Source organism: Epinephelus fuscoguttatus, linkage group LG12 (genome assembly GCF_011397635.1).
Source record: "Epinephelus fuscoguttatus linkage group LG12, E.fuscoguttatus.final_Chr_v1".
In the NCBI taxonomy this organism is placed as follows: domain Eukaryota; kingdom Metazoa; phylum Chordata; class Actinopteri; order Perciformes; family Serranidae; genus Epinephelus; species Epinephelus fuscoguttatus.
In genome coordinates, this window is record NC_064763.1 from 30,478,822 (window position 1) to 30,502,376 (window position 23,555).

General features: G+C 43.0%; 1 protein-coding gene across 1 annotated transcript in view; it reads right to left on the reverse strand.

The window, feature by feature from the left end:
- Positions 1-215: 215 nt before the first annotated feature.
- Positions 216-23,555, reverse strand: part of LOC125898314 (reticulon-4 receptor-like 1) — a 124,795-nt gene continuing 101,455 nt past the window's right edge. The window contains exons 2-3 of the mRNA XM_049592086.1: positions 5,732-6,186; positions 216-3,826 (exon numbers count right to left, since the gene is read on the reverse strand). Of these exons, the coding sequence (XP_049448043.1) occupies positions 2,927-3,826; positions 5,732-6,186 (1,355 nt within the window). The 3' untranslated portion in view covers positions 216-2,926. The remainder of the gene's footprint in view (positions 3,827-5,731; positions 6,187-23,555) is intronic.

A 23,555-nucleotide genomic window follows, 5' to 3' on the forward strand; every position in this document is an offset into this window, starting at 1 on the left:
CATTTTTTCTTTCCTTTCATTGCCTTATCATTCAGCCTCAGGGCTCATTTCGGAGGTCTGTCTATTAGCCACACACACACTCACACACGCACACGTGCGCGCACAGACAGCTGTGCACATGCACTTACAAACGGGAGGCAAACAAACACAGACCACCTCAGCCATTTGAGGACACTTTCTGTTTAATGTTATTTATAAACAGCTTTTGAGTCTGGCATTGTTTGATAACCACATACAAAACATTTGGGTTGCACAAAGGAAGAGAGGAGAGGAACAGAATAAGGAGGGGGCAACAAGGGTGGAGGAGAGAGGAGCAGAGAGGCGGGGAGGGAGGATGAGAAAAAGCAGACGGGAAGGGAGGCAGGGAAGGAGGGAGGAGCGGAGAAGGAGGGAGCGAAGATAGAGGGAGAAATAGGAAGATAGAAAAGAAAAGAGGAGGAGCAGGAGGGGGGCAGTGCAGTGTACCGTTTATCTTGAATGACTCAGCGAAACAAACAAAAAAAAAGGGACAGAACTCAAAAAACTGAAATGATGATAATAATCATATTAAATAAAAAATAAACTTCCAGCCCCTAGCTCCCTGTTTATTTTTTAGGGAACTACTGAGACACAACAGAGAGTTTGTCTTTTTTCTTTTTCTTCCCTTGTTTTTCTTGTTTTGTTTTTAGTATTTTTTTACAAAAAAGTCATCCTCACAGGAATAAACAGACACAATTTACATCACCTCTGGGTTCACAGCAGCACGAACAAGTTCACCAGAAGGGGTCTCTAATCCTACATGTCAGGAGAATGACACCAGTGACAGGCTTCTGTTCGTCCCCAACATTTAGATAGATAGACACGAAAAGGCGGGGCGCAGCAGGAAACACGCACAAGCAGGGTACAAATGTGGCCCCCGCTCTTTGATTCCCATCCGAACCACACATTTATAGGTTGCCAGCAAACCATACTAATAATTTATTGTGCTTTTTGTCAGCATGTCATGATTTGTAGCTTTTTAGCTTGGTCATCCTTTTGCATACAAGGGCAGCTCCTTCTTAAAATAGAATTTGTAACGTTGTAATGCTATAAGAAATAAAGTCCTTTAGCATTACTGGCTAGTTAAGGTACCCGGATGGCCCCTGTGTATCTGTACAGGTTTCGCCTACTGTAGTTGAGCACTTGAGACTGAGTGACTCTGAAATAGTTCAGGTCGAAAGTCAAAACCTGTGGTGCTCTGCTCTGGGATTTGAAAGCCCCAGACTGACAGGGGTTAGCAGTTTTCAGTGGGAGGGGAAGGCTGTGAAGGTGATTGGGCTTCAGTAGGGGTGTGTGTGCTTGAACCGCTCCAGTTCATCCATGGGCACCGCGTCCCATAGTCCTCTCTGTCCTTGTTATTTACCCAAGAAGAATCCCGAGCCTCAGAAAGTGGGCGTCTTCCCGGACATAGCAGCATTAATATCCAACTCTCCAATCAGGGCTTAAAGATCGTCAAGTCCATCTGTTTTGGAGCATACTAAACACACCAGAGAGGACAAAGACAGCAGAAGTTTGTCAGTCCCTTTGCCCTGTGGTGGTCATCACGGAATTGATTTTGTTGTTTTCCACTTTAAGCAGTTGATTAGACAATTACAGGAGATATATTGTGGTGGTCATCAGCACTCCTCCCTGATTGTAGGGCCTTTTCTCCCCCAGTATTAAACACTCCTGCGACTATTTGAATTGAATCATCTCTGCTCGGGGGATTTGTATTTTTCTATTCACCTCCACAGCATTACAGAGGAAAGTGCATAAGAGTTTCTGGGAGTCTGAAGTTTTGTGAGCCAGGCTCGGGCCTCAGTTTTTCCTTGGCCTGCATGTGTTGAACTTTCAGGCCCATTGAGGCCTCTGTTTTGTAGCCAGTGAGGTCCAAGAGTGGAAGAAACCACCCTTGCCTCTGAAGTTTGTCCTTATTGTTCCACTGGCTGTCATTAGGCACTCTTATCTCGTGTCGTTCTACCCGCATGGCTTTAGTGTTTTGTTTTTTTTAGTAGACGCACACTCACACAAACAGTGACACAGACATTCATTCACGCGCCCATTTACACTGACTGTGACCGGTTGGCTCTTATAATGAAAGGTTGGTTCTGAATGGCTTTTAAGTTGATGGGTTGCAAGGACAGTGAAGACCTTTTACCAGCACTAGTTTGAAGATTTGTCAGCTATAGAAATGTGTCACAACTCCAGTGGTTTTTTAGAGTTTCCACTAAAAGGATACAAATGTGCATTTAAGTGGGTTCACCCTGCTGTGAGACCTGCAAGTGAAACCACTTTATTGGTAAGTATATTGTGATTCTAGTTACAACCGTTATGACTCTACAATGACTCATTTTACTGCCACTTGTGTCTGTGGCATTTTGTTTCTGGATCTCAAGGTGCTGTTGAGTGAGCAGTGTGACAGTTATGAATGACCGTCTTTGTCTCAGCGTGAGTGACAGATGGAGGGTGCTCCGAGAGAGCAGTATTGTGTCTAGAAGGCTGAAGACAGAGACTGAGCCTTGAACTGTTTTGATCCATATTGTGGGGTCTTTTCGCGATTACTTGAATGAATCATTGGCTTGTTATTTTATGTGGCTGTACAGTTTTTATAAGTACATGAATGCAGTGACGCCATTGATGCCACAGAGACAAATGTAAAGTTTTCCTGATGTTCCCTTGGTGACATCATCAAAGCGACGGGCTAAATTGTTTTCCCTGACTTCCATGTTTTTGATTATGACTCGTATAGATTCCTGCCTTAATACCGCAGGGATATTTCAACAGTAGATATTTGATAATGTTCTTTATACACAGTCATGTACACACACAGTTATGCACACATGCCTCATTTTAAAGAGCCAGGGCAGGGTGGTTCAGGAGAGTGAATCATAAGGTTGCATCACCAGCACAAAAGTGTCCATTTCGTGTCTCAGCGTAGGATGACAGAGATGAGTGACAGCAGCAGAGCTGGTGGTAAACAGAAAATATAATCTGCAAAGTGTGACCCTGCTTTATTATTGGCTCTCTGGACCCCAATTGGTGGGCCGACAGAAGTTCTTGGGATGCACTTGTTCTTCCTCCGCCCAGTTCCAGACAGGTCATATTTACTTCCATCTGGAGCATAGTCTTTCTCACCCCCCTCCCGTAGTACCTGCACCTCATTGAGCCCCCCTTTTGCCTTTCGGCCCCGGCGGGTGCAGTTTCTGCGGCCTCCCTTGGGTGGCCGCGGCAGAGGTGAGGGGGAAGGCAAGCTGTACTGGTCCCCATGGGGCAAGTACGGCCGCTGATGGTGGTTGTGATGATTTCTGTGACGATTCAGGTGGTTCAATGACTCTCCATGCTCCATCTCTCTGCCTGGGGTGCCACGTGCATGACCCTCGCCTGACAAGCAACTGGGCAGCTCCTCTTTCTTCAGCGATTTCAGGTCCTTTTGTGCCAGCTCTGGTGGTGAAACACATATGAGGGAGGAGGTGGAGCCTCTGAACCTCCGCAGCCAATCCCAAAGTGACAGGGCCTTGCAATCGCATTCCCAGGGGTTGTCGTTCAGTCGAAGGTACTCCAGGGCCGGCAGCAGAGTCAAGCTGGATCCAGATAGCTCAGTCAGGGAGTTATTAAACAGGTACAGGGTGGTGAGGCGCCGCAGGTCATGGAAAGCCTGGCGGTCAACCCACTGGATGCGGTTCTGGTGGAGAAGAAGGCGGTCTAAAACCCCCAGACCACGGAAAGTGTTCTGGCGAAGGCTCCATAGTTTATTACCATGCAGGAAGAGATGACTGAGGTTCAGAAGGTCGATGAACAGGTCATCCTCCAGGAACTCCAACTGGTTGTCCTGCCATGATGTAGAGGAAGAAGGAAAGGTCAAAACAGATTCTTTAAACGAAGTGCACTGCTCTTAACATCATACATTATATGTGATTTTACTTTAATTCGCTGTATTGTGATGTGTTGTTATTTGAAAAACTTAAGATGCACCAGTCAATTGGCTGTTGTCCTGAATTGGTAGACATAACCGGTGACTGGCCGGCCAGTCTCAGATGTAGCTGACCCTGTGCCGATCAAATTTAGATGCATGCGCTGAACAGCAGCACGGACAGTAACAGACTATTGTCAGAGCCGCTGTAACCTGTTCTCATAAGTTGTAATTCATTCTGATGCATGTTGCACATGGTTTGAAAGCCACTGTGTTAAGCTAACTAGCAGACTAGTGTACAACACCAAAATCTGTATTAATCACTGAGTTAAGAAGTATCTCAAAAGTGTAGACAATAAGCTCAGAAGTTTCACATAGAAAAGCTAATGCTAACTGTTTCATGTAAGTGAATAGAAAATGCTAAAATGAATAGTGTCATATTCTGGGAGGTAAAGTTGAATAAAAACAAGGAGCTGGGTCATCTAAACTGGTTTGTTAGTTAGTCTAGTTAGTTTTCTTGTAAGTAGGGTCAATTTTTATAGATTTGGTGGATTGTTTTGTGCCAGCAAAATGTTTTAAAGCTGTTGATTGAAAGGGAAAAAAATTGGTAAGTCAAAGCCAGTCAAGTGTGATCTGATCACACCTTTGAGAAATGGTTTGAGCAGCCACATGAGCTGTTTTTGAACAGGTTTTCTAATAATTAAACACATTTATTTTTCTCGGATTTTTGTGGATGCTCAATGAGACACTCATCTTTATCATACATGCACTTTTACTATTTCAAGCCAAGTTTCCAGTGGCTTTCAAGAAAAGTGTCCAATATGCATGTGTCTTCTGTCAATTATAGATCTTAGAAAAAAAAAGAAAAAAAATCCAAATTGGCCAAAATCTGTGTCTGTTAAAATGTCAAAAAATTGGAGTCGCCAACATAATTGCAGTCAGTGCATCTCTAGAAACATTCTTACCACTTGAAACATTGATAGCAGCGGTAGTATGCCCTTATACGGCTTTTTAGGTCAGTTCCGGCATTATAAAAGACATCAATAACATCATGCTATTACATGCATACATTATACAACACAAAGAACAGCTTTGTCTTGTTGCTCAGTATACATTATAAAAGCATAGTAAGTGCAGGAAATAGCTGGACTATGCAAGGAACTCAAAGACTGTATTATTTTTTGATGCAGGGTGGTTGAATAGTCAGTGATCTGAACAGCTTCCAGAGGGCAGTAGCTAAAAAAAATAGTGGTGAGCAGTATAAGAGGGGTCAGAAAGGATTTTCTTTGCCCTTTGAGTGGTGCATTTGAGGTTGAGCATTCTGTTAAAGGATGGGGGCCATCGTGGGTGATTTACACACGACTAACTGTGGTTTTCTGTACATTAGACAAGCTGTTATAGAGGACATAAGAATGCTGTCGAGCATTCAAGCCACCCACTCAGTGTATTAATTGATTTTAGCCATCAATAGCATGGATTGATGATCTTTTCCATATAGTAGAAGCCTCCCCCCTCATAAATCCACCATGTAAATAATGCAATCCCACACTCAATGCTGGATTTCAAATTCTATACCGTTTCTCTCCAGCTGTTTACCACAGCAGATATACTGTAGCTTACTTCAATGTGAGCGCTGCTTTGTGGTATTTTCCCTGCACTCAGGATAACAGCTAGCATTTGATCAGTGTCCAATTAAAATAAATTGAATAAATCAGAATAGGCAGTAAGTGCTGAGCCAGGCTGATGGACAGATTACACCGTAATGCGATTGTGGTGGCAGATGCAATATACACTAGAGATAAAAGGAGGCTGTTATCCATGTACCTGTAGGTAGAGATACTGGAGATTATGGAGGCCCGCAAAGATCCCTGGAGGCAGGCTGATCAGGCCACAGTGGTATAGGTGCAGGGCGTGTAGCCTGCCCAGGCCCAGGAAAGTGTCTGAAGCAACCGCCTTCAGGTGCCGGTTGTCCCCGAGGTCGAGCTCCTCCAGGCGATCAAAGCCGTGGAAGGTGGATGGTTGTATGTAGGAGATGTTGTTGGAGTAAAGCCACAACATGGTGGTGGTGGGCGAGAAGTGGCCGCGGAGCAGCCGCTGGATCTTGTTGTTCTGCAGGAAGACGCGCTCGCTCTGGGCAGGGATGCCCTCGGGCACGGCATGGAAGTTGTGGGCCTGGCAGGAGACTGTGCTAGGTGAAGTGTAGCAGATGCAGTGGCGAGGGCAGGGCAGAGAGAGATCCAGGCCACACAGCACCAACAGTAGCTCCACCCCACCATAACCTAGGAGCAGAGAGGAGAAGAGAGGAGGATGGAGGGAAACAGAGTGCAGGCGGAATTAATTGAATTCATACAGTAGAGCTCCTGTTATCAGACACATCTTAAATGAAACACTCATTGCTCTCAGTTTACAAAGACAACAATAGGCATGGTTCAGTGCAGACAAATTACAACGCTGACACAAATATCTTACAAACACACACACACACACACACACACACGTATGCACAAAAACATTCCTGTGCTATTTCGCGAGCCTGTTCTTCTCTTAACCTTCACTATTATCTTCATCTTAAACTCAAATCCAAACTCACGGGATCATTTTTTCATGTTTTGCAAAACCTTGAAAATCACAGAGGCCCCTTCACAACACCTCCTAAAAACACTGCTCAGGTCTACAAACTATTTTTAGAGCAGTGTGTGTAGTCTTGTGTTTTTCTTTGGTGCGGCAGTATGATTGTCACAATTTTATTTATGTTTTCCTCGGACCAATCTCGATGATACGGCGAACACAGACACGCACAGCAGCATCCTATCACGCACTGAACAGTGTTACATCCTTTGGTTATCCTATAAAGGCGACAGAAAATCGATGTTTCTCCTGCTTACAAGTGAACACGCACCTCACCTGTAATACATTCCCACAATAAGGGAGAGTGAGAAAGAGGGGGGAGAGAGGAGGTGGAGGATGAAGCGGGAATCATCTGCAGCATGCGTGTGAAGTGGATATTACTTTTTGTTTTGAGATTCCTCTCGTCTCACTCCTTATTTATTTATTTGATTTTTTTTTTTCCCACCTTGGTTCCCTCCAGTGTTTGATTGTGAGGCCAGCGAGGTAAGAATAAAAAGGGCAGAGGCAAAAGAGATGAGGTTGGAGACACGCTGATCCGGGCAGTGATGTCCGGACAGAGAGTTACGATACAATATGAACACCATGTGTGCGCGTATCCAGCCTTTGTGTGTGTGTGTGTGTGTGTGTCTCAGTGGAACGGACAGATGTGATAGACAGATGTCAGTTTGTCCAGGACACTGCTGCTCGGCTCAGTAAAAGAACAACATGTTCTGAAATGTCAGGGCAGCATTATCCTGTGTGGTACACATGCGTCTGTATAGGTCTGTACACTTGTGTAACTACATACGCGCAGGTGTGTGTGTGTTTGTCCACATGTCTCTCTGTATCCATGACATTTTATATGATACATATTGTGTAGGCAGTGTCTGTTGTATTTGACAAGGCTGACCTTTTCATCAAAAAGAAGAAGGGAAAAAAAAAAACAGCTGTCATTGTGGCAGCCCGTCTCCTATCCTGTTGAACCAACATCAATATATATATATGATTATTTGTGGTTTTAAGGCATTTTTACACTTTATGAAACACACTTAACATTTTTCATGATATATGATTAAAACAATACATTTTTGTTAGTTATTGTAAGTATTTTTTTACAGCTATCTACAGTGTTATTGGCCTGTATTAGACTTAAATTTACCGTAAAACTTTAATAAATGCCCAGTCCCTTTTACTAGCAATAGAAGTTTTTCAGATGTACAAAAACTGGGTTGTTGGCTGCCTCAAATTGTGTGTCCATTCCTCAATTACCCTGTAAGTTATTCATATTCCTTTAGTCCGTCAGGGTCCTCAGATCAAAAGAATCGAAAGGGCTTTTCACAAAAATCAATCCAAGTTGTGAGTATTGTTTTTAACAGGATAAAGTGGTGCTGTGTCAGTGTGCTGGGTTCTGTAATCCTCAAGTACTGTAGCTCTCTCTCTCTGATGCTCTGTCTCTCGGAGCTAGATCACATGAAAGATTCATAACTGATGTTATCTGAAGCCTGTTTTTTATACAAGTAATAATAATACTGGTTTAACAATTTGATTGTATTTGCTGATCTTTGCTGGGCAGCAGTTTTGTGTGAAAGGCATTAAACGCCTGTCCCATATAGACACCTGCCCCAAATATAGGCGTGTTGATTTCAGTGATTTTAGACAAAAAATAGCCTGGACTATGAATTGAAGTTTTACAGTATGTTTGAGAAATGATTAGTGATTATATTAAGCTACGAAAACAGTGTGGCTCTATGGATAAAGCAGGAACAGCACTGGGCTTTGAAGCCAATTTGACATAGTGGCCAAATCGTGGAATTACAACTTCTAGATCTATCATGTTGCCTTTGTGCCCCAAACAGACTTTTCCCCATAGATTTACATTGGAAGAGAGATGTCTGTGAATGAGTGGATACATTTTTTCTGAGTGTCACAGCCTCCACAAAATGACTTGCTTTTGCTATCAGGATTTAATCCATTCCCTCTGATAACGTTCAGGAAATCTAGAAGAGCTGCATGATTAAATCACTTTATCTTTATTCAAGTCAGAAGAGGACTAAACTGGAAATTAGCTGCTCGGCCAGCAAAGTCACTAGTGCGCATACTCTATGGGCCCCACGATGTGAAAGATCTGGTTAGTTTTCTACCCCAGCAAATCAAACATTTTTGGCATCATGCACCACTGGGCAGCTGTCATAGGAATGAACTGCCCCCCCTCCAACGCTGTGTCCACTTCTCTCCATACATTCATGCTATGGATGGCAATGTTAAGTGGTGAATGGACTTGTAAAGTGCTTTTCTTGTCTTCCAACCACACAAAGCACTTTTACACTTTATGTCACATTCACCCATTCACACACACAGTCACACACTGGTGTCCGAGGCTACCATACAAGGTGCCACCTGCTATTCAGTAACCATTCACATGCACTCCAATTAGTGTACAACCCAGTCTACCTCTGAGCCACAGTCGCCCCGATTGTGTTGTTCTGCTTATCGGTCCACCCCTTTGGTCCAGACTGAAATATCTCAACTGCTGCACAGATTGCCATGAAACGTTGTGCACACATTCATGGTCCCCAGAGGATGAACCCTGCTGATTTTGTAGATCCCCTCACTTATTCTCTGGTGCCACCATGAAGTTGACAACTGGATGGATGGCAATGAAATTCAGTCTTTTTTCAGAAGAAGAGAGTCAATATCTCCTCCTCTGTGAGGACCTTTAATGGTCTCAACGTAACTGAGAGTGGATATGCTATGTTGGGCTTTAGTGAAGTGGACAGCAACTAGACGTGATGCATCATGATTACAAATGGCACTTCTGTGTTCAGTGATCCTAGTTTTTAGGGCCCTCATTGTTTTTCAAATGTATGCGAGGCTGCAGGGACACTTCAACATTTGTATGACATTTTTCATTTTACAAGAAACGATGTCCTTAATGTCAAACATTTCTCCAGAACGAGGATGACTGTGGGTCTGTGTTTTTAATGTAAAATGGCATTGTTGGCCGTTTCCACCTCTGTAATTGCCAGGTGGGATTTGAGGGGGCTGGGGGGGGGGGGTCTGCTCTGACCAGCATATTGCGAAGATAATGTGGTCTTTTATACACAACACGAGGAGGGTTATTAAAGCATCCTTTCAGTGAAGAATTTGTGTCCAGAATATTCCAGTGTTGTCTTATAACCTCTTCTGTGTCTTTTCCCACAGGTGAGTGCTGAATGTAACAGTCCATTCTCAGGTTCCCTCATATTTTCCTGTTCAGATTTTCATGCTGATTATTGCTATCTTTTTGTCCAGCACCTGCTTTAAACGGTTTTTAGATGTGCGTGACTACTATGTTTTTTAAATGTGAGCAAGTTGTAATTATGAGAATGTTAGCATGCTGATATTAACATTTAGCTTAAAATGCAACTATACTATATTTGGGCGGCTGCGGATCAGAAGGTAGAGCGGGTTGTCCACTGATCGGAATAGCGGCGGTTCGATTTCCAGCTCTTCCTGTCCGCATGTCAAAGTATCCTTGAGCAAGATTGCTCACAATGGCTGCTCCATCATTGTGAGTGTGTTAAAAATTGAGTAGCAGGTGGCACCATGTATGGCAGCCTTGTCCACCAGCATATGAACGTGTGTGTCTAGGATGGCAAAGGCATGACCTGCCTGCCCTACTTTGCCTTGCTCTGTCTCTGATTGGCTCACCTTTGACGGTGCGCCGTGACCTGCTCTGGGTCAGCTGGGAAAGGCTTGAGGCAAAGCAGGCTCACGGCTTATGTGTTTGTCACTTTCTTTTTCACTTTAACCCACACCATGATCTTTTCCTGACCCTAACCAAGTGGTTTTTGTGCCTAAAGCTAACCAGACCTTAACCACAGGGCATCATGATGATTTCGGAACAACGGGACTTCGGAACAATGGGTTTAATATGGTTGGACCAATGGGCTGTCGGAAAAATGGGCAGATCCCGTTTTATTTGTGAATAGATGATTACAGGTTAGGGTAGTACGACGCAGTTTTTTTGAGCGGAGTGGTGAGCGAATGGAGCGGGATAAAATTTATGATGGAGCGGAGCAGAGCGAAGAATGTGCAGAACCAAGTGGAGCGGACGAGCGGCGCAAAGTGACAGGTCTGCAAGCGAGGAGTGGAAATTTTCACCCGCTCCGCTCACATGCTCTGACCCTAACCAATCCCAACCCTCTTGCCTAATCCTAACCAACAAAGGCAATGAGCACCAGCCAGTCAGAGAGTGGAAGAGTAGGCTGGTTCAGGGACACTGCCATGGCTGCCAAACTCTCTAAGTCCTGCTATCTGAGTTAGCTAGATAACAAATAAGTAGTAATACTTAAACTGGCGGCATGGTGGTGCAGTGGTTAGCATTGTTGCCTCACAGCAAGAGGGTTCCTGGTTTGAATCCAGGGTGGGGGAGTGTCGAGTTTGCATGTTCTCCCCGTGTCAGCGATGGTTTCCTCCAGGTACTCCAGCTTCCTCCCACAGTCCAAAGACATGCAGGTTAATTGGTGACTCTAAATTGTCCGTAGGTGTGAATGTGAGTGTGAATGGTTGTCTGTCTCTATGTGTCAGCCCTGTGATGGTTGGCGACCTGTCCAGGGTGTACCCCGTCTCTCGCCCAATGTTAGCTGGGATAGGCTCCAGCCCCCTGCGATCCCTTACAGGATTAACAGTTATGGAAAATGAATGAATTTAAATAAAATTTCTTCTTTAACAGTTGTTAGACTTATAAATAAACAGTACCATTTTGTCATTTTACGTCAGTGAGTAACCAGTGTACAAACTTAAATCTTCATCTTGCTTCTAATTAACAGGTGAATGTGTTTACATGTTTACAACACACATAAAGACACTATAAATATATTCTCTATCTTGATGAGATCTTTTGTTTCAAACCATTTGGCCATGTGACAAATGTATTTTCATATTGATAGACCCACTGCTGGGTTGAAGGAAGGTCGGATAATAAATAAACAATGACCACTTCACATTTATTATTGATGCTGATGCCGGCGAGCTCTTTACACCCTCTCTTTGATTGGTCAAACGATATTTTCAAAAGCTCTAGCATACAGTGTGTATTCAGTGCCCTGGGTCATCAAAATGATTTTATCTCTCCGTTCTTTCTGTCTCTCCTCCTCTGCCTTATCTGTCCATCTGTGCTGCCCTTTGCTTCATGCTCCTCTGCATCCTTTTCTCCACAACGTTTACACTTCCCTTCCTCCACAGCTTTACCCTCATGCACCGCTCTGCCCCGCCTGCTGTGTCTGTTAATTAGGTATAAAGCTGCTATTTGCTACTTTCTGTATGTGAGTGTGTAAGAATGTGCGTTGCCTGTTAGTATCTACAACTGTGTCCTTTTGTCTTTGTGTGTGAATTACATGGTTGAGCTGTATTTTCTTGGTTTGAATAGAACCTTTTGCATTGTCAGTCTTTCTTAGATCCTTTCAGCTTGGAAATGTTATCAACAAAACTGACATGATGGTGACATTTAGCTCTTCAAGTATATCCGTATGTCTGGTAAAGTGCGCTCTACATGCGACTAGAGGTCCATGAATGATAGTTGAGCAATTTTCTTTGTTCAAAGCCAAACTGCGTCACAGATGACATTTGTGATTTCTCAGCTGTTAATTTAAGTTTACAGTGTTAAACTCACCACTGGGGTGTTCTCACTGGTCCCATTAATTTCTTTTATATATATACAGTACAGGCCAAAAGTTTGGACACACCTTCTCATTCAATGCGTTTTCTTTATTTTCATGACTATTTACATTGTAGATTCTCACTGAAGGCATCAAAACTATGAATGAACACATGTGGAGTTATGTACTTAACAAAAAAAGGTGAAATAACTGAAAACATGTTTTATATTCTAGTTTCTTCAAAATAGCCACCCTTTGCTCTGATTACTGCTTTGCACACTCTTGGCATTCTCTCGATGAGCTTCAAGCGGTAGTCACCTGAAATGGTTTTCCAACAGTCTTGAAGGAGTTCCCAGAGGTGTTTAGCACTTGTTGGCCCCTTTGCCTTCACTCTGCGGTCCAGCTCACCCCAAACCATCTCGATTGGGTTCAGGTCCGGTGACTGTGGAGGCCAGGTCATCTGCCGCAGCACTCCATCACTCTCCTTCTTGGTCAAATAGCCCTTACACAGCCTGGAGGTGTGTTTGGGGTCATTGTCCTGTTGAAAAATAAATGATCGTCCAACTAAACGCAAACCGGATGGGATGGCATGTCGCTGCAGGATGCTGTGGTAGCCATGCTGGTTCAGTGTGCCTTCAATTTTGAATAAATCCCCAACAGTGTCACCAGCAAAACACCCCCACACCATCACACCTCCTCCTCCATGCTTCACAGTGGGAACCAGGCATGTGGAATCCATCCGTTCACCTTTTCTGCGTCTCACAAAGACACGGCGGTTGGAACCAAAGATCTCAAATTTGGACTCATCAGACCAAAGCACAGATTTCCACTGGTCTAATGTCCATTCCTTGTGTTTCTTGGCCCAAACAAATCTCTTCTGCTTGTTGCCTCTCCTTAGCAGTGGTTTCCTAGCAGCTATTTGACCATGAAGGCCTGAGTCGCGCAGTCTCCTCTTAACAGTTGTTCTAGAGATGGGTCTGCTGCTAGAACTCTGTGTGGCATTCATCTGGTCTCTGATCTGAGCTGCTGTTAACTTGCGATTTCTGAGGCTGGTGACTCGGATGAACTTATCCTCAGAAGCAGAGGTGACTCTTGGTCTTCCTTTCCTGGCTCGGTCCTCATGTGTGCCAGTGTCGTAACGCTTGATGGTTTTTGCGACTCCACTTGGGGACACATTTAAAGTTTTTGCAATTTTCCGGACTGACTGACCTTCATTTCTTAAAGTAATGATGGCCACTCGTTTTTCTTTAGTTAGCTGATTGGTTCTTGCCATAATATGAATTTTAACAGTTGTCCAATAGGGCTGTCGGCTGTGTATTAACCTGACTTCTGCACAACACAACTGATGGTCCCAACCCTATTGATAAAGCAAGAAATTCCACTAATTAACCCTGATAAGGCACACCTGTGAAGTGGAAACCATTTCAGGTGACTACCTCTTGAAGCTCATGGAGAGAATGCCAAGAGTGTGCAAAGCAGTAATCAGAGCAAAGGGTGGCTATTTTGAAGAAACTAGAATATAAAACATGTTTTCAGTTATTTCACCTTTTTTTGTTAAGTACATAACTCCACATGTGTTCATTCATAGTTTTGATGCCTTCAGTGAGAATCTACAATGTAAATAGTCATGAAAATAAAGAAAACGCATTGAATGAGAAGGTGTGTCCAAACTTTTGGCCTGTACTGTATATATATATATATATATATATATAATTTGAATGTATATATATATATATATATATATATATATATATATATATTCAAATTGTCTTCAGTACAAGTCTGCTTGACATGTTCTTGTGATGGTGCCTCTAGCATTAGTTTGCATTTCCAATTGCTTTTGCTTCGTCGTTGCCTTCTGTTTACCCCTGCAGTCCTTCTTTTTTTTTTCTTTTTGTATTTTCATCATCATCGCTTCATATCTGACTTCCTCCTTCCTCCGCTTTGCCTCTTTCATTCTTCCCAATTATATCCTCTATATCTCCCTTCTGTTTATTGTGTAATATAGTGCGTACACGACTGTCCCTGGTTGAGCTTGTATACATTTGAGCCCATCTGAGGGAAATGTGTCTACATCTCTGCTCGCAGCTTGTGGGTGTTTTAAAATTTATAGATTGAGAGATGGAAGATGATATTAGGTAGAGAAACTGCTGACTGCCATATGGCTGTGACACTGGGGGCATCAAATCTCCCACTAGTATCCAGTCGTTCAAACATTTTATTTGTCACTTGCCTCATGAAACATACAATTATGTCTATTACTCTATTATAGTGATAGTCTGCTTTTGATAGCAAGTGGCAAAACAGAAAAAAACATTTGCAGTTCAAGGTTTGAATAGTATACTCGTTTAGATAATGCATGAGCTGTGCTTTTTTTTCTGTACTGCTCTCAGCTGCAGTGAGGGAAAATCTCCAATCCTGCATCAACATCAGATTCTTTGTACCTTGTTTTCAAGTGTTGAAAACATGTTTCCAAACATTTTAACACCACGTCAGCACATAGATTTTAATGCCTTCAGCTCCACAGCACTGGCGCAGTCTGCAATACATAAATAGACAATTAACTGCAAATCAGCAATTAGCCGAGGCATCAAGCTGGCATTAAGCCAAGCCTCAGACCTGTTACAGCTCCCAGTAAGGAGCGTAGATGTACATGAAAATATGTTTTACCAGTAATTCTCCATGACGCATTTCCCCATGTACTGCTGTTAAATAGGGAAATGAATCAGGGTGAGTTTCCATAAAAGTGATTTGTGCCCAGTGTGAATCTCTGGCGAAGGGTTGTAATGTTTTAAAGCTCATCTGATACCTACTACCTTCTTAAGATTGAAATATTTGTGTGATTTTTGTCAACCAGGCGCTTTGCTCTGAACAAAGATGGAGCGCAGCATGTGGGCCGCGGCTTAATCGTCTTATGTTTGCTTTTCCTAAATCATTTGCAAATTTGATTACTCGTCTCGATAAAAGGCAGCAATCAGAGAAAATACACATTTTCTCTACTGTTCATCTAATATGTATAAAATACCTGAACAATACCAGACTACCAGAGTAAACATCAGTCACTACACATGCACGCAGTGCATAAGTATGTGGTTACCCGAGTGTTACAGCCACAAAGCATTTAATTCTTAATCACCTCATTGCAAAACCAGGAGGATTATTTGCTGGCCCTGTAGCTCAGAGGTTAAGATGCTGACCTCTGCACTACAATGTCTCGCCATGGCCCTTTTGTTGCATCTTCCTGTCGCCTTTTCACTGTCTGAAATGGCTTAAAATACCCCCAAAATACTTGAAAAATAATCTGCTGCTGCAGTTTAACAGCCTCCACTCTACTAGAAAAGCTTTTCACAAGATTTTTGAACCTGGCTGCAGGGATTAGCATTAGTAAGATCAGACACTGATGAGCGATGAGGCCCAGCTCGTAGTCGGTGTTTCAGTTAATCCCAAAAGTGTTGTCAGGTTGAGGTCAGAGGTCAGGGCTCTGTGCAGGCCTGGACATACAGCAAACTGTACTGGCTTTGTGCACGGGGATATTTTTAATGTTCATACAGGAAAAGTCTTCCTCAGCGTTGCAGAAAAAACTGGAAGCACGCTATTGTCTGGAAGTCAAACTGCAATTACAATTAGAGTTCAGAAACCAGTACAGATGTCTTTTGTATTTGTTCTGACGTGTCTTGTAAGATAGATTTGTAATTGCTAAAAAACAACCAAAAACAAAAAAATGCTGTGATAGTGCCCCCTACACTAGTGTTTCCCACAGGCCATTCATTTAGTTTTGTTTCAAACGGATGATGTTGGTATTGCCGTTTGATTGGTTTAATATCTGTGTGGGCAGAAACTAAAAATAGATTAGAGTATAACTACGTATATGTGACATTAAGAAGCGAACTGATGTTGTTACCCATTGCATTTTGCCACCACCATAACTGGAATCAAGGAAGTACAGTTTAAATGTAGCACATTTCACAGACACCGGTCACAAAGTGGAGCTCACATTAATAGAATAGAATAGAATAGAAAGAACTTTATTCATCCCCAAAGGGAAATTCAGCTGTCTCGCAGGTTATAAACGACAAAGAACAACAACCACACTTCACTTCACACACAAATTGCTTTGCTCACAAAAGTTGAGAGTTTAGTGGTAAGTGGCGCTAACTAGTTTTGCTTCCCAAATGGAAGCTGATTAGCCTAGCTTAGCTTCGGGGTCAGGGGGAAAAATCAGTGCAGTATAGTAGTGCAATATTTTTGTGTGGCAATATCATATCATCACACAGTGCCAATTATCAGGGTTTTTTTTTTATCATATAAATAGACAAAAGTTAAACTTTAGATAGCCTACTGCTCATTGCTTTTCAGTCCACTACATACAATTTGCTGTAAAAAAAGAAGGCTGAAGTCAGATGAACAGACTGAAAACTTTTTTAAAATTAGAACACGTGTTAATAAAGGTTTCCTTTGGGGACATAATTTACAGTTGAAGAAAGGTAATCTACATCTACATTGTTATTCAAAAAACATCTGAAAAGAACTCTTAACACTTCATTGATTTATTTGTAATTTGTTTTGTGTTTTTTTGTTGTTACGATTTTGTAACACTTGTAAGTCTGGAACTCTTATTCAGTTATGCAATCTTTATTTTCATCCTTTTCTTTTTATGTGTGATTGTTGTTATTTAATAGACGGAAGTATCTTCATGAGCCATTTTTGGCTTCTGACCTCTCCTGCACAATGTTTTAACTTTTAATTTCTTTTTCCTGTATTTTCTACACATGTATGTGCAAATAAACTAAACTATATTGCAATATATTTCATCCCAGTACTCTGCATATCAAAACATATTTAAAATCCCAATAATCTTGTATCGTGGCTTAAGTATTGTGATAATATCATATCGTGGATCCTCTGGTGATTCCCACCCCTACTTTTTTGTATTTAAAAACTGGAAATGCAAATCAATGAGCAGTACTGTTTCAGTGCATATTCCCTTGTATAAAAAGTTCCAGTTTGACTTAAAACAGGCATCACTGTTTGCTGTCGCATCAAGAGTCCCTGTACTGGAACTAGTGGTTCCAACGAAAAGAACACAACAGTCTAAAGCACAGGGTGTCCACATACACAGTGCTCACATTATGGCCATATCTGTGTAACTCTCCTTTTAGAAAAGTGACAGAGTGCTGTTTACCACACCACGCAACCAGAGCTGTTTTGCTGTTCAAATTCCAGCTTGATTGGATCATAATCACACTGGTGATGATGTCCTTTTGTCCTCTGGGTTGGTATACACACATGGCTTTCACTTTACACAAGTAATTGTCCATTTCAGCAAGTGATGCCTTTTTAAACAACCCCCCCCCCCCCCCCCATTTTCTTTCTTTGCTCGCTTTGTCTCTGCATCCGTTTCCCGCTGGTTGTTTGTCTAAATTCTCATCTTAGCCTCCCCGGTTAGATATTTGCTGAAAGCTTCATCAAGCACAGCCAGGGTTCAATTACAAGAGCCATCTCCCTCCTCTGTTTCTCTCCCATCACTCCACACCAGTCACAATGCACACACACACACACACACACACACACACTGAAAAGAAAAGAAAAGAAACCCCACATAAGCACATACACATGCTGCTTGTCAGGCCATCATCGCAACTGCCTCCCAACTACAACTTGGCATCTGGAGGAGACACCTGCCACTCATCCTGGCAAACACAAGGAGAAAGTAGCAGAGCGGGGAATGTGCGAGAGGGAGGGAAAAGGAGAGGAGGGGAGCCAGAGAGGGGAGGATGTGGGCAATATCATACTCAAAGGGAATGAGGAGCTCTTAAAACATGAAAGCCGAGGCAAGGGGAGAGAGGCACAGCGTGGCGGTGTGGGAGGGAGAGAGAGCAGAGCGAGTGAGACGGCAGCTAAAAAAGGATGATGGGGGTGACAGGGATCTACTGCGAAGCGTAGACCATTATATAGGTAGGTGTGTAAATGTCTGTCTGCTCTGCACAACTACACAACTGCGACTTCCGATGAAGTGCCAGCTAATTCTTTGACCTTCTGCGAGGTGAGTCAGATAAACACTCGCAAATTGATTAACACACAACTCAACTTGCAGAAAAAAATAAAGCATTTAGTCACACTGAAACATTCTTTTGTGCATCCAGGTGCGCACACACATGTGCACGCAGGCCGCAGGCTCATACACCCACATACAGACACAGATAATCAACCCTAATTAAGCAGCACTGGCAGGATTCAACCAGAAAAAAGCAAGAGAAAAACATAGTTTGGAAAAAAGGAGACAAATAAGAGGGGAATTTACAAAAAAATGACGAGGAGGCAAAGAGTGAGAAGGGGGTGCAGAAGGGACAACGGCTAGCTCAGACACTCAATATAGATGCTGCTCCTCTCTTGTTGGTGGTTGATTTAGCTTAGCATAATCCCAAAGATCATTTAGCGTTGCTCATTCAAATGGTGATAAATCTCTGGCAGAGTTAATGAGAGATTTAAATGGCGTCATTGCCTCAAAGACACAGCTGAAATATCTCTGCACTATATAATCCTCCCCTGTCATGTAATATAGTACATAACCATTGCATCCATCTTCATATTGGAGACAAATCAGGTCAATATTTCCGGCTCTGCACCACTGATCCTCTGTGGCCTAGGAATTACTGTTTCGTAGTGTTGAAAGTTTCTTTTATTTAAAGTCGCACTTCTGTGATGCCAAACAAAAAACAGAAACTTAAAGGAAAATCACTGGCTGACCGGGCAGAGTAGAAATAAATAGCTATGTCCCTGTCTTGATCCTTGATCCTGTCCACTGTTCCTGGGTCGTATGGTGTCTAATAAATTGGTGCCCAACAAATTAGTGTCCAAAATTATGTGGGGTATGATTAGGAAAGTAAAGTTACATAGGTTAGGTCAAGATAAAGAAACACAGTTGGCCTTCGTCACGTTACATACTTAAACAGTGGGTCCCAACTGGTCCAGCATGGGGTCCAGATTTCTACTTAGTCATTAGTTCAAGGTCCACACAATTGTAATATATTCAGCATCATACTTGTGTTTGGCAATGCTGTCGAGCTATTTTGCCGTTTCTGTCAAGAAGCTGTCTGTAAGTGACTCACTGTACAGCAGGAACCTGCACTCCAAAATAAAAGCTCTGTGCCAGAAATTCACTGTACCTCAAAACTTGACATGTTTGGGAGTCACTTGTGGTCCATTCAGAATGCAACCCACCAGTTGGGAACCACTGCCTTAAAATAACTAAACGTTCATTTGGTTACACATGGGACATGACCACTTGTCTCCTTATGCAGACATTCACTCACACTACTTCCTCCTTTACTCCTGTAGGTGCATTTGTCACATTATTGCACCCTCCATGATGATGCGGATGAACTCTGCTGCATTACTTTTCATAGGTATACCTACGAGCAGCTCTGAGTGTTTACGGTGTCGAGATCTATCAGAATAGTCTTTTTAAATGTATTCGTTGATGTGTCCTTGATTGCCTCAAGTGGGATGATTTGCTTGCCAAAAAGGAACATCCACACTGATGTAATTTTTTTTTCTCCACATTTGGTTGTCATCTGTCTTCTTGGTTCAGTTTTGTGAAAGCAAATGATTATGATAGCTCAAGCAGAAATTTTGGATGTTGAAGTGTCCTTGAATACACCACCAGTAACAATCAAAACTGTCCTTGCTTGTGAATACACAGTGTCAAATGAGTGGCAGTGAAGCACTCGCTGTGATGGACTACCCATCTCAAGCATGTTGATGTCTCTAGCAGCGTACATAGTGGCTGCCTGGAGAGGAGGAGATCTGAACACTTGCAGTACAGTATGCAGTTTGGAAAATAGCTATTGTTAATGCGCTAAAGCATGCAAATCTGCCAGTTATAGTGCTTTTAATTTCGTGTGATAATAGGAAACTGCAGACTCTTTAACCTCAGGATCCCCAGCACAGCGGTGTTGTCTGCCTCTGTCCAGCAGGGAAGCAGAGTGCTTAAAGTTGAAAGAAAAATCGATGTTCATTATCATGAAGCACCTTAAGTGGTACCTTGCCTGCTTAACAAATCCGAGAAGCCCTGCTTGAAAGCTATTTTTTCAGGATATCTGGGTATCTTATAATTAGGGCTGGTCTTGTGCGGTCTATCCTCCCCTGCCTGACACCGCCTTGTTCTGTCGCGTCCCCCTTGGTCCCAGGCCCAGCATTGCGACATCTGTTTAGCACACAATATTCGCACACACACTTTACTCTGATCACGTTTAGTGCATACGTGTCTGTGTGTGCATGGGACGGAGACAGAGGCGGAAACATTGAGAGAGAGAGGGAGAGAGAAAAATGCAAAAATAACCTCTACCCTCTTTGCATGCAGTAATTGGGTCATTTGAAAGGCTAAGCTTATCTCAACACTAATCAAGCTCTAATTATACTCAGAAAAACTTTGCCCACCCCTCCCTCCCATATACACACACTCTCCACATGCATAATCAGATGATGCAGGTCACAGCTTTCCCTATTTAACTCCTGCCTATTAGTGGAGGAAAGATGTGAGCGGGAGTACAGTAGTGCTGCTGCTGCTGCTGCTGCTGCTGCTGCTCTCCGTCTCGTCCTGCCTCACTGAAACCACGATGATAACACAGGCCGACAGGGTGACATGTGTCAATGGGAAACAGTGGCCATGTTCAGACTTCGATGAGGAGGTGTGGCACCTCCTCCTCCTCAGGCGTCGAACACTAATGTTTTCAGGCACGCAAGGGCACAGGGAGCTGAGACACACACACACACACACACACACACACTCCTGACTCCACACAGGGAGCATTATTTTGATCATGAAATAGGTGAAAACTGGAAAACAAGCTATGCAAAAAGAACATTTGCAGGGCCAAAGCACTGTGTTTCAACTGCTTATTTTCCGAATTACATAGAGGTGCATCAGTTCACAATCAGTTACCTATTTGTGCTGTTTCTCTCTTCACTTTTCATTCCCAGAGGTATTATATGAGCATCTCAGCCGCTAGTATTGAAAGAGAACCTTGTTTATTGTAAATTGATGCGATCAGAGTCCTCTTAGAGCTGAAAACATAATGTTTGGATGCGTGGGAGCATAAAATCTGGGTGAAAGTATTTTGCTGAAAATCAGCAAAAAAACAAATAAATAAAAATAAAAAAGTGATAACGATGAGAAGTGCACTATTCCAAACAATAACACACAAGCTTGCAGGCATAAATTCAGATGCAAAGTGACACTCATACACACACTTACACAGATGTAAACCCTCAGTGGAGCTAATACACGGGAATTTCACAGCTGACTGACACTGATTTTGCAGAAGGCATCTGTGTCTGCTGAGATGGTGTGTGTGAATGTATGTATGCAGTTTATGTGTTGCAGCGGTTGCGGCTAGAGTGCTGGTTGCTCTTCTGTGTCTTGCCATGACTGGATCTGTAACGCTTTTTGGCAGATCCTCTCAGTGGAGAGCTGGGAGAAATGAGCCTGTCCAACAAGCCAATGAGAAGAGGAAGGGAAAGTGCAGCATCGGGGCGAGCTGTTTCTTCTCTTTATGGCTGTTTGTCCAATTCCCCAAGCACAAGCAAAATCTCTCTTCCTCTTCTTGTGACTACATCATCCCCTGCTCTCTCCTCTATACACTGCAGGTATGAATCACCCTTTGTCACCCTCCTCCGCTCTCCTCCCTGTTGTTCGTTTAGTTTCCCATCTGTCTCTATTACAAAGACTGCTAAAAGTACATCAGGACTTATTATTGCATAAATCTTTCATGGCAATGACTGTCTGCGCTCTCTTGCACCTTGTTTCCACGGTATTTGTTTTTGAGGCTCTCGGAGCGAGAAAATTTCCGTCATGCTCGCGGATTACACTTGTAAATCAGACACGCACAGATTTGAGAAAAGAGAGAAGAAAAGATGAAGGAGGCAGAAGGAGATGAAGGGTTACAAATCCAAATATCCAGAATGACAAGTTAAGTGAGCGATTTCAGCACACTGACATGTCCGAAGGATCATCTATCACTGGGGTGTTTTATCGGATAACACGCTGTTACTGCACACTTGCCTGTGACTGAGCCAATCACAGGCAGGCATGGGCCATTTTTCAGACTGATTGGCCAAAACAGACGGGGGAGATCGTCATCAGGTCTCTCATTAAGCAGGCTCCCCACGGAGAGTGATTTTAAGCGCCATAGAACTGTCAGCGCTTGATGCGATCAGTTTCGTTCCAAAATGAGTTATCTAGCAGCTGACAAATGTGAGACCTACAGCAACAAAATGATTAATGACTTGAGAGCACAGCTACATACAGTAAACTGCGCTGGAATGAAATTGCTGGATCAACCCCCTCTATCTAAATCCAGAGTGTCAGACTGAAATGTTTCTAATAGCTTACAACTGACAGCAATTTTAAGCATTCTCACAACACTATTAGCATGATATTAGCGTAGCAAAGTGCTATGCTTCGGCCCCGCTTTCTCTTGTTGACATCATACCCTGGCGCTAGAGGAAAATACATTCAGGTGGCATGACAGAGAAATAGTGGAGAGAAGACATCAGTCAGGAAATATGAGAAGGGCAGTGGAAGGGAGAGGAAGGATGTATGACAGGCGGACAGGAGGAGGTGTCACAGCTTTGCCCCATCAGCTAAAGAGAGATGAATGAAGCGAGAAGAGCATGTCGGTTAAACTCCCTCAATCCGTCATCAGATCTGGCTAATCTGAAGGTTGCTGGTTAAACTCCGCCATCAGTCATGGCGTTCGGCTTCTGCGAAGGTTAGAATCATCTGGAAATTACTTGTCCTGTTCTGCTGTATAGTTTGTTTCTTCTATGGTTCCTGTGAGATTGCGCTCTGTTTACTTCTCAGCTACCCTTTTGATTTTGATCATGGACCTGTTTGCCCTCCCATTTTGGAGATCTTGTTTCTATTTAAAGAGAGAACTCCACTGAAAAACTGTCTCGCCGTCTGTAGGATTGAAAAGTGGCTCTGAAAAGTTTGCAGCCTGCTTCTCCGTGGAGGACGGCAGCTGTACAGCTTGCATTCACAGCAGTGACAATGGGCTCCAGTGATGACTCAGTCACGACATGATAATGTCTCTAAACATTGACAGAAACCTTTCAAACCACTCCTGCAGTGCAATCATCTGCTCTGCTGTTGAGCTATATGCTCTCCGTCCTCACTCTTTGTGTTTTACTGCTGATCTGAATTGTGACTTCCTTGAATTTTGCACCCTAAAAGAAGGCAGATAAAAATAGCGAGGCACACTGGCATTGATGTGATTGAAAAATCTGATATTTCTAAAAATAAACTCGAGATTGGCTCTTTAAATAGCTTTTCTGTAGCGCAGTATGAGAGGGATTGAGAGAAGAAAAAAAGGACAGTAGAGCTTTACATACATTAGACA